This window comes from Pelmatolapia mariae, linkage group LG15 (genome assembly GCF_036321145.2).
Source record: "Pelmatolapia mariae isolate MD_Pm_ZW linkage group LG15, Pm_UMD_F_2, whole genome shotgun sequence".
NCBI lineage: Eukaryota > Metazoa > Chordata > Actinopteri > Cichliformes > Cichlidae > Pelmatolapia > Pelmatolapia mariae.
Window position 1 is genome coordinate 17,314,694 of NC_086240.1, and position 17,832 is coordinate 17,332,525.

Here is a 17,832-nt window from a genome sequence, read left to right on the forward strand (position 1 = left end):
CCATAATTCCATAACTCAGTACTTATAATATAATTCAATACTTTGCTGGGATTAAAGGCAGATGCTCCTTGGAGTGGTTTGTTCTTGGCATGGTTTAGTATGTTTGTGAGCCTCAAGTTTCTGGAGTTGTAGTGTGCAAACATTAACTAATTAGCACTAATCACAATGTAGGCTGATGCAAATGTTCTTTTGCAATATCTTCCTATAATATAGCAAATGCCTTTTTGTCTGTTTGTTCGTTTCTTTGTCCACCAACTCGACCTAGATCATCAGGAGTTGAGTAATCAAACTGGGGCCCAAGGTACATCTTAGGCCCCTGAAGGTTCTTATCTATATCAGATATTATGATATCAACGTGTTGCCTAGCAACTGTCTAATAACAGGCTAAAAATACATTTATATACCTATAACACCTTGTAAAAGCATCATGTCATTTTTATTTCTCAACAGTAACATCTCACTTCTATCCACAAATCTTGAATTATGCATGATGTATTATGACACCATCATGTTGCCTGGTAAGCACCCAGAAGTGGGCTAAAATAACCTTTTTTGACTTTATCTTACAAAAACATAATGAAAACATCCCATTGTTATAATCCCATTGTTACATATAAACAACATCTGCTATGATTGAGTATATCATCATGGGAGTCCAAACAGATCTGATGCTTAGGCTGTATGAGGAGTTCATGCACCTCCAAGGTTTCTACAGTTCAGCCTTAGGGTAGTAAAATTGCATACCACATTTCACACAGTAACTACATATGCCAAACTCATGAGAAGAAAATTCAGAAACTCAACAAAGCCAGTATGATTTATAATCTGTTTAATAAACTGTGACAGCACATGCACTGAAGTCTGGGCCTTTAGCCAAACACTGCTGCCAAACAACAACCAAAACCCCCTGTTATAATAAAATAATGGAATTATGTGTACAGTTGTTTAAGAAAGTGAATGCTAATTGTCTTAAACTGTAAAGCACATGCACACACAACGGAGAGGAATAAAAATTTAGATAACCAAACTCTTTTTAAAATTCAACACATTGCCTGTGACGAGAAGAAAAACATGCAGGAGGATCAAACTGCAATCACTTGTTCTCTTTCCTATTATCAACCTTTTATTTTCTGTTCTGTCATTTTATTGAAGCAAGGTCACAGTGAAAAGGGTTTTCAAATACAAACAATCACTTCAGTAACGACACAAACAAACGTGATGTTTGCCTGACAGCATTTCAATGTGGGTTGTCCTTCTGAAATGACAGCGCCTCTCAACGGGGAAGAGCTAACAATGAAAACATCCATCTACCAGTAATGTGAACAGAATATGGCCCGTTCTTCGGTCATAATAGATACAGATGGGATTCACCAACAAATGACCCATAAATAGTGTCATAAAACTAATCAGATCTATTCATCACAATTTTATTTATTGTTTAGCATAAATAAGAGGAAGTTTGGTTATTGCTGCAGAGCTGGAGTAAACTGTAATTTATCATGAACTGATGGTGCAGCTGCAGCTCTGTTACATACAGATTTTATAGCTGGTTTGGGTCTATTTATGGAGGAACTAAACAACGGCTCATTTGTCTCTATACGTTTCTAAGCGTATTACACGGATTGATGAGTAAGTGCCACATAGGAAAAAAAATAAGCTCTAAGTTAGTTGGACTGCTTACTGGCAAAAAGGCAGAAGTATACATGTGGCCTATTTTCAGATGACTCATCCACATGTCATGCGATAACCTTACTCACTGGTTTCACCTATTTGAGCAAAAGCATGAGCAACTGAATGCTCGTGTTTCCCAAGGAGAGCTGGAATTTTTAGGATTCAGATCAGGGGAATACCGCTGGGAGACCAGGATCAGACGAATGCAGGAATGTTTTTATTTTTGATGTTCTGTTTGTTTGTTTTTTAGCTGGATATTGATGAGTTTGTTAGTGATGTATTAGTGAGGTATCTGGGATTTTCTGTTAGAACTTCTTCCTAAAAAATTGCTGAATATGGAAAAAACCTGCAGGGAAGAGGCAGGAGGTTAGGATGGAGTAAACAGCCTTGATGAACTTTTACCTGACAACTTCAAGTCCTTTTGATTTACATAAATATTCAAGAAATGTGTACAATCAGAATATAATTTCTAATTTATTATTTGGTTGTTAAACTTTTGTAATTGAGGTATTTTGGTCTTTTTTTGTTAAAGTCTTCCAAGCAGATAATTTGCATTGCTGTATTTAGATCGCATGTTAGCCCAGATATGTTGACCATGTTTCATATACAGCTTTGAGTAAAGTGAGTCAAATTCACATAATTGTATAGTTACACCTGTCAGTTACTAGTGAATATGTACATGCAGGACTGATAAGAAGCAGTGTGATGCAGTCATTTTTGAGGCTAGCCAAAAAATTAACCATTAAAAAGTTAGATTTCTTTTGAATCAATTTCCCAGTACATGATTTGAATCTCTTGAAAAACACAAACATATTCTGTGAGTAGTTTTCTCGTTGATTGGTTTTACTCAGTGGTGGGAATTTAAATTTGTTTGTCAAACACAAATGAATGAATCTGTACACCTCAGAATGTGTTCAGTTTGCTGCATTCTTAAGCCAGTGGTATCAGAAAACAAAACAATAGTTTGTGCAGAACACTGTCAGATTGTCACTATGGCACAACTGAGGGCTTGCTATTGGGATGCTGGATGCGGACTTGCATGCCATAAGTCACGATTTGCCATCCCAAATCTGATTGTTCTTGGGGGAAAACTGAGACACCTGTACTTGTGCCATTCTTGTGGTAGCACCCTACCCTGTGGCTTTTTCAGCAGGACAATTCCTGTCTCCATACAAGTTGTGCTAGTGTAGCACAGGACTTTCTGGACACTTGTCCTGATACGTCACCTACTGAACATTCCTTAGACAGGCTGAGCCACAACTAGTGACCATTGCACAGCTGCAGGGTCCAACAGCAGGTGCAGACTATTTGCATTACATCCAGAAAAGGCGGTACCTCGTATTAATCGTCTATCTACATGTCATAGTACTGGCCTATAAAATCAAAATCTATTTTTTTCACTAGTCCTTTTACCGGGTTAACACAGGCTCTACAAAACTACAGCAGCAGCTTATTTCATGCACCGTAATGTTTACATAAATAGCTGTTTCCTATTTTCAGCCTATATTATAATGTAGACAGTTGTTTATGCACCTTAATGTTGAAATAATGACTTCATGCGTTCGGTGAGGTAACAAAATTACTTCTGACTAAGAAGGTCGTTTTCCATATACGCTTATTAATGGGCTTAAATGGCTGTAAATGTACCTAAACTGGAGAGTTTGACATTTTGTACTGAATAGCAATTAGTTACTTAAATTACATCTAGTAAGACTTCCTTCCTCTGACTGTTTTTTTTTAATTTCCCCCTGAGCTCTTTGTCTGGTCCATGGACTCGAAGTGAGTCACTGGAGGACAAAATGTTATGTACCACAACTGAAACGCAGATGGCCATGAGCTTTGCTTCAGCCATCACTCATTGCTCACTCACAGGTTAGCATGCCAACCAAGTCAGAGAAAACTGTCACAGTACACCCGTCAGTTTGGCAAACCACCCTGCTGCCTAAAGTCTAACTGCTCCATGTGGTGGATATTACAAAGTCTCAGAGATTGGGAAGAGAATAATAAACAGATGAAATTCGCATGTTGGACATTTTTGCTGGAACATTTTGTGGTGTCTATATATTTAGAGTAAAACTGCAACATACTAGAGGATGTATGTTATTTTCACAGGTGTTGAACTCCACATAAGAAGGCAGTTAGTATTGTTGAATATAAGTGACATATTAGAATTTTGTTGTTTCCAGGTGTCAGTCAAATAGATGTTGATGCTTAAAGGTGAGTTCTGCAGAAATGATGCGTAAAAGAAAGAAAAGTCTGCCTTGATCTTAAATTTATCCCCTTCTGTTTTAATATTACAATCTGTTGCTGTTGTTTCCATTCAAGTGGCATCAGTTCCTCAAACGGCCACATGAAGTTGGCTTCAAAAGTGAGATGGTCCCTATCCACCTGGGAACCCACTGGCCAGTTTATTGACTTCTCTGATTTGCTTTCATGTGCAGCCGCAGCCAGGCCATGGTTATAGCTTCTGTCAGCCGGCCATTGTTTTCAAATGCAGATAAATTTTTAAAAAGTAAATAAATGCTTAATCGTCAGCGGGTGATAACTGATTGTTATCTGCTATTTGTGTTTTGCTTGTCACACAGGTTGTTTACCTTAACCAAAGCCTGCTTAAACCTGATGTTAGATGGAACTCGGATAACAAACAGAAGCCTGAAAGCATCGCGTAGCAAAAATCCCCTCACAGATTCTTATTATTCACATGAAGCAATATGTATTCATGATAAAATACCCAAAGTTTACAGCCAGAACATGTATCCTAGTCCACAAACTAACGCTGTAAACTTTATACTGACATTCTGCATCCCACGAATACAGTCCACCATATCAAAACTGCCACCTATAGCGCAGAATATCTTAACTCAGGATCAACTGCATCTTTCCCGACCTTTTATCTAGCACCACCCTCACCCTGACGTTTCAGGTTGTCTGATACTTTGAGAACAGCTGCACAGTTAATCACACTGTGCTCATCCATTGCCTTCAAAAGCTCCCTTGGTAGTGCAGAGGACTTTAGAGTGATCACAAAAGACACCCTTGGGTTGCTAGTTTGATTCCATCTTGAAGGATGTGGCGTTTTGGGTGCCTGTAGCTCAAGCGGCAACGCTAAATGTAAAGAATAAAAACACTCTATCAGTGTGGGGTAATAGATGAATGTATCTTGTAGTGTAGACAGTGTTCTGAGTAAAACTAGAAGCACTTTATAAATATAAGTCTATTTACCTGTGTTTGGTATATTATAACCTTTGCTGCTGAAGATGGAAAGCACCTACTGAACATCAACATTTTGATTAATATGAATATTTTGCTTAAAGCACAACTGTGATTTGTTCCTTATTAGTAATTACCAGAGGTGGAAAGAGTACTCAAAATTTGTACTCAAGTACAAGTACTGTTACACTGGTTAAATTGTACTCAATTACAAGTAAAAGTACTGGTGTTAAAAAAATACTTGAGTAAAAGTACAAAGTACTCTTCTCAAAAACTACTCAGAGTATTAATTACTTGTTAACAGACTGATGTTTTATTCTGTCGTTAATAGCAGGCATTCAACTCGATTCACCAGTATAAATATTTATGTTCAAAGCACATTTCTCAGATGAACAAGGTATAGAAAGGTAACTTGTTTTGTAAATAAATGTAGATATAAAAGAAGGAATTTTGTTTGTTAAAACAATGACAAAAATGTTTCTGAACATACTTAGAACCCTTTAAACTTTTCCCCATACACTGAACAACAGGCAGGTAAGTGTCTTAAACTCTTAGCATTTCTGTCACACTTTACTTTCTGAACCTTTTGTTCAGCTGGTTTTCTAAATTAACAGAGGCTATCCGACTTCGTTTGGCTGTGAAGACTAGACCAGCACAGCTAAAAAGTCGTTCACACGCAGCAGAAGCAGGCAGAGCAGTGTTCAGTTTAAGAGAGAGGTTTTTGATGGCTGAGAAGGAGTGCAGCAGCTCCATGGTGTCTGTGGCACAAGCAAGATAACCATCAAGCTCAACTGCACTTTGCAGCCTTCTGGAGATTGGTCTGGAGAAGAATTCATCTTCATCAGATGACTCTCTTTGCTGATCCTCACTCTCATGCTCCGTCGTTTCAAGATGTTGTTTGATGTATGTCAAGGCTGTAATTGCAAGTAGATAACACAATTTTGTTATTTAAATTTCAGTGATTATTCCTGAACACAAATTTAAAATCGGCAAATCCTCAAAAAGGATTCTTTAGTATTCAGGACAGACCATCAATAACTTACAACATATTAGGTGAAATACTCACTTAAGCATGTGCTCAAATGTAAAAATACACAAAAATGGGATCACATGAATCCTTACTAGCCTCTATTACATCTGCTCTGTCAGTCCAGGAAGTCTTGAACTTGGGTAAGAGGACTGCAGCTGCAGCCAACTCTGGATCCCCCATCATCGGTCCAAAACGCTTTTGAAGGCCATTTTGCAGGGCTCTGATGAGTGGCACGCATGTCTTGCTTGATGTCTCCAGCCTGCTAAGTTTGGACAGTAGTTGTTGGATTACTGGCAGGAGCCATCCCATAAAGGAAGTGGACTCAGACTGAAGGATGTTTGAAGCTTTCACCAGTGGCTTCATGGTGGTACAGTACTCCCTTAGGAATGCAACTTCTGCAGGACTCAACCTGTAAGACACAACAACAAAACCCACCATGACTATAATAGGGATCTTCTGATTTAATATTAAGAGTCTGCTCACGTTTTTAACCATCCATTAAGGAAAATTCACAAAATTTGCAACCATATTGGTAGGTGTCCAATTTTACTCACATTTTCACCTTGAACTCCTCACAAATGCTCCTGATGGCATCTTCCCCCTTCTCATCAATGATGCGTATTATCCTTTCAATGGCAAGGTAGGTTGAATTCCACCGTGTTGCATTGGGACGAATGATCTGTAGCTCACACTTGTCCTCTACCATTTCATTAGCCAAATGAGACCGGCCAGTTTTGTTCCAAATGGCCTGGCATTTTGCAAAGGTTGCACGGGAGAGCCTCTTGTAGGTGTCATTCATGCTCTCTGCTAGGGCAGCATCAGTTGTTGCCACAAGGTTTAGCAGGTGACATGCACATCGCTGATGAGGCGGGAGTTGATACTCCAAACCAGAGTCTTCATCAAGAATTGCACTTGCCTCATGGTAGTCAATATGGTCAGTTTCTGGGTCTGCTTCATCTTCATCTGCATCATTTTGTGCCCCAAACATGTGGAAGGCCTTGACAAAGTTGGATCCACTATCAGTTGTGGTTCTTACAACTTTGCCTCTAATCTTGTATTGGCAATGGATATCATCAAGCGCACCAGCAAGCATGTCAAATGTGTGAGACCCTCTCAATCTTTTGCACGCTAGTGCTGCAGATCTTCTTTCCAGGGACTCTTCCTCTATCCAATGGCATGTGACTCCAAGGTAACTTTTCTGATGAGCTGACCAACAATCAGTAGTGGTAGCAACAAATTTGACTTTATCCAATGCTGCAACCAAAGTCATCTTCATGTGATCAGCAGCTTCACAGATTCTGGCACGGACAGTGGGTCTGGAGATAACTTTGGCTTGAGGTTGTAATGTGGTAACCAATTCTTTGAAAGATGGCTGTTCTACCACTGCAAATGGCTGTAGACCCTCACATATGAAATTGATGACAAGCTTGTCAACAGTTGCTTGTGGAACATGTTTGTTTGCAGCTCTCAACATCAGGTCTGGTAACTTGGCTTGTGTATTTGCTGAGAGCTTGTTTGGTGTGGCTGTGGTCTTTCGCTGACGAGATGTTGATGCCACAGTGATATTGTACTGCTCAATCTTCGATGGATGTTTCCTCTGTAGAGATAAATATTATCATACATCAGGTTCATACATTACTTCATAACATCACTCTGATTAACAATAAAGGAAAACACATTTTTCAAAACAACATTCAACTAGAGTAGGGGTGGGCAACTCCAGGCCTCGAGGGCCGTGTCCTACAGGTTTTAGGTGTGTCTTTGATCCAACACAGCTGATTCAAATGGCTAAATTACCTCCTCAACATGTCTTATAGTCTCCAGAGGCCTGGTAATGAACTAATCATTTGATTCAGGTGTGTTGAGCCAGGGTGATATCTAAAACCTGCAGGACACCAGCCCTCAAGGCCTGGAGTTGCCCACCCCTGACAGAGTAACAATTTGAGCTAATCTTTGATTGTTTAGCATAGTATAAAAGAGTGGTGAATTTGGTCAAATTTTGCAGATATATTGCTGTATTTATTCACAAGTGCAAACCAATTTTGACGATCATTGCAAAAAATATGTATTTCTGTATACATTCTTAGTTCTGTAATCTGTATACTATCTGTAAAAAGAGTATCAACCAATGTATCAGTATCTAAATATTTAACTCCTTTTTATCAGTATCACCCTAAAGTTTTCAGTACCAGTCAGGTCTTAAAAATACCAAGAGAGCAAAATATGTGTATATAGCAAATCTAATTTAAGAAAAGGGATCACATACACAAAAATGCTGCCCATACAGCTAACAAATAAAAACAATCCACATTATGTTCTTTAAAAAAATATATCATATTGGGAAACATAACCCTACTGATTAAGAGCCATGTCACTATGATAGACCTATATCAGGCCAATGATACTGATCAACTGATCCATCAATCGGGCTCTGGTACATGTCAGCTGAGAGCTGGAAGATTAATTTGAGATGCAGCTCAGCACTGTGTGCCAGTTTGTTTGTTTTTTAAATATAGGCCAGCTGATTGTAGGCCTGTGAGTTTTAAATGACTACAAATTTTATTTATTGTAATGACGGTGGTTGTCCAAATAATAAGCTAAAACATTCCTACGAATTGTAGCTCAATTACGCATGCACACACACACGCACGCACATTAGCTAGCTCCGTCTTATTTTAATATTCAGACTAACCAATGGCGGTGACAATATCTTAGCCAAACTAATAACCTTAACACACATGAAAAATAAGAAAGCAATATCGTACACGTATAGTTGTAAAACCTCTTACCTCAATGTGTTTTTTTAGATTAGACGCTGAAATGACTGTAGAGGTCAAACAAAGTTTGCACTGCATCTGGACGCTGTCTCCTTTCCTCCCTCCCTACGGCCACGGGCACTCGTCCTCCGTCTTTTCTACGTCGTTTTCACGGTTGATAGTGTTGTCTTCTGTCTCCATTTTGGCTTCTTTGTCTCCAAATCTTCCGTCTATAAAGTAGTTTATACTCCACCATTTAGCACCTCTAGACACCTGCGCCTGCTGCTGCAGCGGGGTTTATTCTTTGCTTACGTCTTAAATTGGCGCGGTCGCGATTGCACGGCCTTATTGGCTGCAAAAATGCAGACGAAAGGTTTGAATATTAATTCAAATTGTGGGCGTACTCACTAGCGACTTTTGATTTTATAAGTAGCGAAGTAGATTACATGGTGTAAGTTGTACTCAAGTATGAGTAAAATTACACACTTAAAAAAATGACTCATAAAAGTACAAGTACCCAAAAAATCTACTTAATTACAGTAACGTGAGTATTTGTAATTCGTTACTTCCACCCCTGGTAATTACACCTGCCAGGAAATATTTTTATGCCCTTGAATTTAATTGCATCAAACTACTTCTGCTGCTATTAAATTGTAGGAAATACAGCAAGGAAGTTGACAAAAAGATGCAGTGAAAAGGTGAAGTACAGCATATGATCAAAACAGAAGTGCATAGGATATACTGCAACATCACAGTCGGAGGCTTTTTAGCAGTGAAAGTGCATCTGAGGGAACCATTCTCCTTTCAGAGGGAGATTAAAAACAGTAAGATCATTACCTCAAGCTTGTGTACCAACTGAGAAACCCAGAGCAGACGACGTGAAGCAGTGTTTCTCTCCTCACACTGCTTTGATGTTTCCTAGAAGAATGCATTTATCTCCCAGTTAGTCTTTTAGAGCTTATCAGTTATCAACAGAGGAGGAAGAGGGCTTTTATTTTGGTCTTCACTCAGGTTTCAATCAGTATGTGAAGCTCAGATCTTATCGAATCTAGTCTGGCTGATTGTGACGGTAAATAATGTGTTCTTTCTCAGTTTTTCTACAGATTATTGAGAATTAGCTTGGGGAAAATCTACAAGTAACTCACAGGCTCATACTAACAACCTTGACCTCATTTTAGCAAAAAGACAAAAAAGTTCTTTTTGGCATTTTTGGCATTTCCTCCCCATGACAATAAATAAATTCACACTTTGTGAAACAGTACACTTTGTTCACTTCAGACATCACTGGCAGCCATGGCGGAATGATATTAATAATTACACCTGTGATGATGACAGAGGCACAGTCTAATTTCAGTCTCAAAGAGCCAGCAAGTTGGTTTTTTTAATGGTCTGTCTGCTGAGGCAGTCTGTGACCGTCAAATGTCCAATTTTAATGCATCTATTCTGATTTTATCTGCAACATTACTGCTATCATCTCCTGCCTCCTTGGCCTGCACTGCTAATTCTGCCATTGTGCTGGCCTGAAGCCATGTGGGGAGAAGAAAACATCACTAAAATGTCTGAATAAATGGAAATTAGATCATTCATAATCAGTGAACTGAATCTGTATTTATTAAGACCAAGCACAGGGCAGGGCTTTGCTATTGTGATTCATAACAGGATCTGACTCTTAATTTGTTGTTGAGTAATCTGATCGAATGTGCTGATAACTAGTCGGCCTGTCCAGATGAGAAGGGACACTGGAGCAAATCTGAAGTGTACAAAGAAAAAACAAAAACAAAGAAAATGTCCTTGAATCATCACCGATCAGGACTGTGTGTGAAATGTGAAGTGTTTTAACGTTAAACGTGACTAAAACTTACTTTTCTTTATTTCTTTCTCCAATTTTCTTTCTCCAAATCGGGATCTTGAGGTTGTTTTTTTAAGCTTTAAAAATAGCTGGAAGGCAGACCCGGCTGGATAGGTGGGGATGATGGAGATCAACAGTTAGAGATAGCCAAAAAATATATGAAGTCTGCTATCTGCGCTCTGAGATTGTCAATCGTGGTTAATTATTCACAGAATAAACAGGCATGGAGTGACTATCAATGAAGTCTGCAACCTCCATCTGTATTTGAAAGCATTCAAATTAAAGTTAAGCCTACTCAAGGCAACTGAAACGTGCAGCTATTTGTTCCTGCACAATACAAACGATTGTGATCACAATAACGTCATGAATTAGGAGGACAGCCAGCTTCTACTAAGCTGCTATTTATCTATTTGTTGTGCTGTGGTGATGCTGGTTCTTTGCCCGAGAACATCCTCTGCAAACAGGAGCTTTGGGAATTCAAAATTCAAAATCCCTTTTCTTTTCTTTCTGGTTTTTTTTTCCACATAAGAACCCTCTGTCGTCTGCCTTGTTCCTATGCACCGCACTTGACAGCTTCATGGGTTGGGCAGATAACGCGGTCTGGAAACACGTGACCGGGCTTTGTGGAAGCTACGCTTCATAAGTGTGAAGACAGAGAGAAATAGATTGGAGAGACGCTGGAGGCGGCAGCAGCAGCAGTAGCAGCAGGAGGAGCAGGAACAGCAACCTGTTTCCACAAAGCAGGAGCGCACTCCAAGAGCGAAAAGGCACTTCTGCAGACAACCGAAAAACTTAACTTGCGCAGAGAATTTGAAAAGCAAACTAATTATTATGATAAAAGTGACGATTTGCGTTTAAAGCGTTCACGGTGGTTGTCTCTCCTTTTATGTAAGATCTGAGTTGGTTGGAGGATGCGTTTCTGACTTGGACTAACGCGCGGTGAAAAAGGGCGATTCTGTGCACTTGGGAAAATTATGTAAGGTAAAAATCAGCACTTTTCTCCTGTAAGCGTTGCATTAATACTTAGATTAGTACTTCAAATGCTTTTTTAATGTTTCTTCCGCCATCAAAGGGTTGTTTTTTCTTTTTCTTTTTTTCTTAAATTTTACGCATTTCCAAATATTAATTTACGCACCGGAACACAGGTTCCAGTATACATTCCCACATTAAATGTTTAAATTAGTGTGGGTGTGTTTAAAAATGTATATTGAAGTTATTTAATAATTATTATTCTCTAATTTTATATGTGTCTTAGTAAGTTAGACTGCACAAATTTGTGCGGGTATCCTGTGGGCTGTTTTTTCCATTATCTGCTTAGCCTTTTTAGTTCCCAACCTCTAAGAGAAGAAGAGACGTTTTGTTGTTGTTGTTGTTGTTGTTATTATTAAAAAGTAGGAGTCCAGTGATGAATAACTGTGTTATGCCCATAAGCTTAAAAAATATTAAAAAAAATATACAAAATATAAAACAGTACTAAAAACAACGTGAGCTACTATGTGGGTCATGCCTATCTAACAAAATCAGTCATATGTGTGGGAAAAAAATCTGAACTGCACAGACTTTCAGATATCTGCAGTGGAAAATTTGAATTATGTGAAGGTTATCCATCTTACAGAAATTTCAGCTCAAATGTTGCACTGCTGCAAACTTGTTTTTGTTCATGGCTTTTATTTTCTTAGATTTTCAATAATATGTCTGAAATTTTGTTGTTGTTTTGTTTGTTTTTTTAATCAATTTGTAGGTTGTCCAGACATCTTAGACTGCAGTATAACCCTCAGACGCAGCCATGAAATCTGTGCTGGATGGTGTGGCAGACACCACCTTTCGGACTATTACATCTGGTTTGCAGTATCTGGGCTCCAACGATGCTAACTATGACGACCCGATCAGTGATGTAGACTTCAAGGGCAGCTTCTCTCTGCAGAAGCCGTTATCTGCTTTCCGCAGCAACTCTTTCCCAAACAAAGTACCTCCAGACGAGGAGCTCATCCTCAAGGGCATCCCCTTCTACCCTACCAATGCCACAGACTTGTTTGGCAACAGGAGTACATTCAAAGATGAGACTAACAATATACAGTGTGGGGAGAACTTTATGGACATGGAGTGTTTCATGATCCTGACTCCTAGCCAGCAGCTGGCTGTGGCTGTGATGTCTCTGACCCTGGGCACCTTCACTGTTCTGGAAAACCTGGTGGTGCTCTGCGTCATCCTGCAGTCCCGCACCCTCCGCTGTCGACCGTCCTACCATTTCATCGGCAGTCTTGCTGTGGCTGACCTGCTGGGCAGTGTTATCTTTGTCTACAGCTTTTTGGACTTCCATGTTTTCCACAGGAAGGACAGCCCCAATGTTTTTCTCTTCAAGCTGGGTGGAGTCACGGCATCGTTCACAGCGTCAGTAGGGAGCCTTTTCCTCACTGCTATTGACCGCTACATCTCAATTCACCGGCCACTCGCCTACAGGCGCATTGTGACACGGACCAAGGCTGTCATAGCCTTCTGTATGATGTGGACAATCTCCATCGTCATCGCAGTGCTACCTCTGCTGGGCTGGAACTGTAAGCGTCTCAATTCTGTTTGCTCAGACATATTCCCCCTCATCGATGAGAACTACCTGATGTTCTGGATCGGTGTAACCAGCGTGCTGCTTATTTTCATTATCTACGCCTACATATATATCCTGTGGAAAGCTCATCACCATGCTGTCCGCATGCTGAGCCGTGCCTCCCAGAAGAGCCTTGTTGTCTATTCAGCAGATGGGACCAAAGTGCAGACCACACGCCCTGATCAGGCACGCATGGACATCCGTCTGGCCAAGACCCTGGTGCTTATCCTGGTGGTGCTGGTAATCTGCTGGGGTCCATTGCTTGCCATCATGGTCTATGACCTCTTCTGGAGGATGGACGATGACATCAAGACAGTGTTTGCATTTTGCAGCATGCTCTGCCTGCTCAACTCCACTGTCAACCCAATCATCTACGCCTTGAGGAGCAAGGACCTGAGGCATGCTTTCCTCAGCTCCTGCAATGCCTGCAGGGGCAGTGGCCAGCAGTTGGACAATAGCCTTGAGTCAGACTGCCAGAACAGACATACCCACATTTCTGCCAACAGGGCTGCAGAGAGTTGCGTGAAGACCACTGTGAAAATAGCCAAAGTAACAATGTCTGTATCAACTGAAACTTCTGCAGAAGCTGTCTAATTGGCCATGACGGGGAAAACTGTGTAAATGTCATCTCTCCCCTCCCCAAACAATGCCATTCCACAACGTAAAGCAGAGGTTAGGCATTCATCTCCCGAAAATTCCGACTTACATCCTCACGTAGATGCTTTAGTGGTTGCATAATTTACGTTTGTGTATGAGTACATAGTGTGCCAAAGTGCCAAATGGTATTGCAAGGTCATGTAAAGGACTCATATAACTGGAAGGGGTCATTAAAGACTATCATAAGTCTGCTGTTTACCAGAGACTTCATGATATCCAATTAGTGAAGGCATATTATATTTTTGTACTGTGAATTCAGGTTTTGAAAACAATATTTCATTTATGGGATAAGGGGCTACTGACATTTTTAAGTAGAGATGTTTTACTGTGTCATTTAGACTTTAACACGTCTTGCACCATAAAAGTACGAAATCCTCGCATCTTGACTTTCTACAGGCTCCATGTACATGTTGCATATCGACATTTCTATAAGCAAATAGAAGGAAAAAAACAAGTTTAATTGATGCAAACTGTCTTTGCCATATAACATGTTACTTTTGTACTTCTGACAACACTCAGTGAGTGGCAAACGTGTGAGGAGATTTTTGAGAAATCAAAGGTGGTTTGTGTTCCAAGACAGAAAACATTATCGCCATAATGAAGCAAACTCTAAGGCAAATAGATTCACAGCTTTTGGCATCGTGAAATCTGAAATGGCATCTTCCGCAGGAGAGTGACTGTCCCCGATGTCTGTTTCTTTACTCGCTGGCTGTTACACCCTCAGAGTAATGTGTCTTTGTTCCGATGTATACCTAACAACTGTACAGTGTTTTCTTGCAAAATAAAGTGTTCAGATTGACTCATTCAACTACAAAGCCGAGACAACAATAACAAAAAAGCTTTTGTTCGAGGCTTGAACAGCTCAAAAACTGAATTTGGACGCAGTGTGCTGGTCACTACTGTAAGAAACTGACTCTAGCTGCTTTCATCAAATGTATGATTTTACTGGATTCAGCCTTGTACGTGTGTGATACCTTGTGACTTGGTGATATGTTTCCAGTCCTGAACCTTTTGATCATTGCAGTGAGGTGTTTTAGTGCTACTGTTGCAGCGGGGCATCATGTTGGAAAATAACCCATGCACGGGGCTAGTGAAGTAGTTTTGGCGTAACTCTACATTTAAAAAAAAAAGTCTACTTTTATTTTATGTATGAAAACAAAGAAACTAAGGTCTTTTCATTAGCTGGTACTTTGAATGAGAGTTTTTGTGTATGCGTTCTGTGGAGCATTGACAACTGACCTTACAAAAGAAGCTCAGAAGATGTGATTTTTCTAATAGGTGATGTAGTACTTTTAATCTAGAAATCTCACAGCACAATTGTTCTGTAGACATTTATCTCGGTGTAAACTTATCCAGACAGCTGTTTATCAGTATGCTTTGCTGCCTCTTGTAATTTTGAGTATTGAAGATCAAAATGTCAACTGTCAAGTGGCTTCTGTACATTGGTGGCATAATGAGGAATGACTTTAAAAATCCCAATCAGTCAAGTGTTTTTAGTATTGCTGTTCTCAAACTTTTGAATAAAGTCGCAGCTGGTGGTCACTTTGCCTGCAGTTTGTTTGTTTGATTGATTAATTAATGATGGAAAACAGCACGTTTTTGCCTAATCTATCCACTCAGTTGAGAGGGACCAGACGCTAAGAAAGCAGAGCGCTGAGCGCCTGAGCATCTGTGAGGCTTCAGTGCCCCCTTGTGGAAGAATCTAATGACGTGATCGTCAGGCTTTTTGAATAAAGAGGACATTCCTCCTGTTGGATTTAGCTTTGTTACGGTTACTTATCGCAGCCCTAAAATTGACAAATTGCAAATCACTGGCTGCAAATCATCTCCTGACAGCAACATCTGCTCTGATCTTTTTATCTCTTGGCTTACATGAAGAGGGAAATTGAAACATCTGTTCACACAGCTGTCCTTGGGATTTTGTTTAATGCAGATGCTTCAGTCTTCAAAAGAAAAAAAAAAAAAGCCATGAGGCAGCATACATGAACAGGCCGCTCAGTAGTCAGCATGGTGATTCAACGGTTGGCACTTCTGTTTCACAGCACACAGGTCCAAACCAAAACAGGACCCTTGTACTGATGTGGGTGAATGAGATTCTTAAAAGTTTGACTTCCTGTTTAAATAAAAGTTAATAACCCTGTCAAAAAACAAAAGCCTTTATTCTAATTACATTTTTCTCCTTTTTACATATTAGATCGCTGATTACGCAACAAGTCATACAAGACTAGTGAAAATAGGTCTTTTCTACACCCTTTAGCACTAATATCAGTCTTAAATCAGAATAATAATAGTTTATTGAGCCTCACAGCAGCACAGTGGCACAAAGAAGAAGTGGTGAAATAAACAAAGCTAGCATATCCTGTTGTACAGTTCAAACATAGCATATGTGTACAGAGGTTGCTGAGGAAGTGATGGATGGGAAATGTCTCCAGTGTATCTGTGCAAGAGGTTGAGGGTTATTTCAAAACTCAAACCGCATCTCTGAGAGACAGACTTTTGCAATCTGATTGTTAGAAATGAAAATACCATATTTTGTAATAAATGTTTTAGAATTTTTATTAGTCTTAATATTATTCTTTGCATCAAACAACACAAGGCTGAAGCAAAGAGAACACAAGTCTTTGTGTTATTAAAAAAAAAGACAAAATCAAAGTGCCACACCCAAGCTTTAAAGGGAGTCCTACAGGGTATCAAAGGTAGAACAGTTCTCGGCTTTAACATTTGCGGAGCATTTTATGGCTTTCATATATTCTCAGTAATAAGGAATGAGAAGAATTCAATTTGTACTTGGGGGTTTGGTTTTTAGCAAGCAGCAAGCTGTCTGATATTATATCTGGCATAAAACACATATCCTAAAGTACCTTATTAACCTAACAGAGCACTTTGCTCACTTTTCTTCCCTAGAGTTTCTAAAAGTAGAATGAGAAGCAGAGCCTTCAGTTATCAGGCCCTTTCCTGTGGGAACCAGCTTGAGTTTGGATTCAGGAAGTCTTTTTAAAAACTAAACTGAAAACTTTCCGTTTTGATGAAGCTTATAGTTAGGGTTGGATGAGGCGACAGTGAATGATCCCTTATTTTAAACTGGTGCTGGGCTTCTTTTGATGCACTCATTTCTTTTTCATTTACCTCTTTTCACTCCCTGTGGATTCATACATCACAACTGCATTTAATCACTAATAATGATCAAACTCTACTTTCACCCATTGTTTGGATTTAGTCTTTTCCCTTACCTCCAACCAGCTGCAACAGATTCCTGCCAAATTCCTTAGGGATTATTAAAGTGTTCCGATTCTGATGATTCTGTTGGAGGCTTTCTTCATGTTTTTTTTCTTCCCACTGTCACTAAGTGTTTGCTTACTTCTGGTTGTTGAGTTTTCTCTCTAACATTTAAGTAACTTTACCTTATAGTATAAATTGCCTTCGGGGTGACTGTTGTTGTGATTTGGAGCTATACAACAAAATAAAATTGAATTGGGTGAAACCTTAGGATTAATTTAAACAGAAGCTTTTATTCATTTGTTAGTAATGACACAAGACGACACCTCTTTTCTGAAGCACATTCTCAAGTACATAATTTAAACGGCATTATATAATATATGGACGACAAACAACACATAGAGAACATAGAGAAATCGGAGTTCTTCACCATTTAAGTAGCTGAATTTTAACTACTTTAAATATTGTTATTAGCCAGTTAATTATGTTAGGCAAGCTAGTGATTATTTCGGTCAATATTTCCTCACATATCCACGATTAAATGCTTTAAAATGTCTACTTTGAGTGGTTTCTTCTAGAAAACAACTCGTAAATGTCAAGTCTTTTGCACAAATACTTTTTAAAATGTATTTGATATCATATCCTAAAGTTTTACACGAAACTGAAACTTCGCGTGGGTTTGGTACGTTTTGTGAACAAACAAAAACAAATTTAAAAAGAGTGCGTTTTCTGTGTTTTCGGGAAATGTAGTTTTCAAAATGTACAACCAAACGGATGCGAATATGTCTAAAAACTACAATTACCTGCAAGAGCGTGTCTTCTTGCACATGCGCATTACCAA

At 39.4% G+C, this 17,832-nt stretch overlaps 1 protein-coding gene across 2 annotated transcripts; it reads left to right on the forward strand.

Moving 5' to 3' along the window:
• Positions 1 to 11,107: 11,107 nt before the first annotated feature.
• On the forward strand, positions 11,108 to 15,308 carry cnr1 (cannabinoid receptor 1). Of its 2 annotated transcripts, none has more exons than XM_063495190.1 (2): positions 11,108 to 11,492; positions 12,258 to 15,308. In XM_063495190.1, the coding sequence occupies exon 2, from the start codon at positions 12,303 to 12,305 to the stop codon at positions 13,710 to 13,712; it is 1,410 nt and encodes a 469-aa protein (XP_063351260.1). In that variant the 5' UTR covers positions 11,108 to 11,492; positions 12,258 to 12,302; the 3' UTR covers positions 13,713 to 15,308. The 2 variants fall into 2 exon arrangements, with proteins under 2 accessions (XP_063351260.1, XP_063351259.1); XM_063495189.1 differs by having other exon boundaries at positions 11,109 to 11,497.
• The last annotated feature ends 2,524 nt before the right edge of the window (positions 15,309 to 17,832 follow it).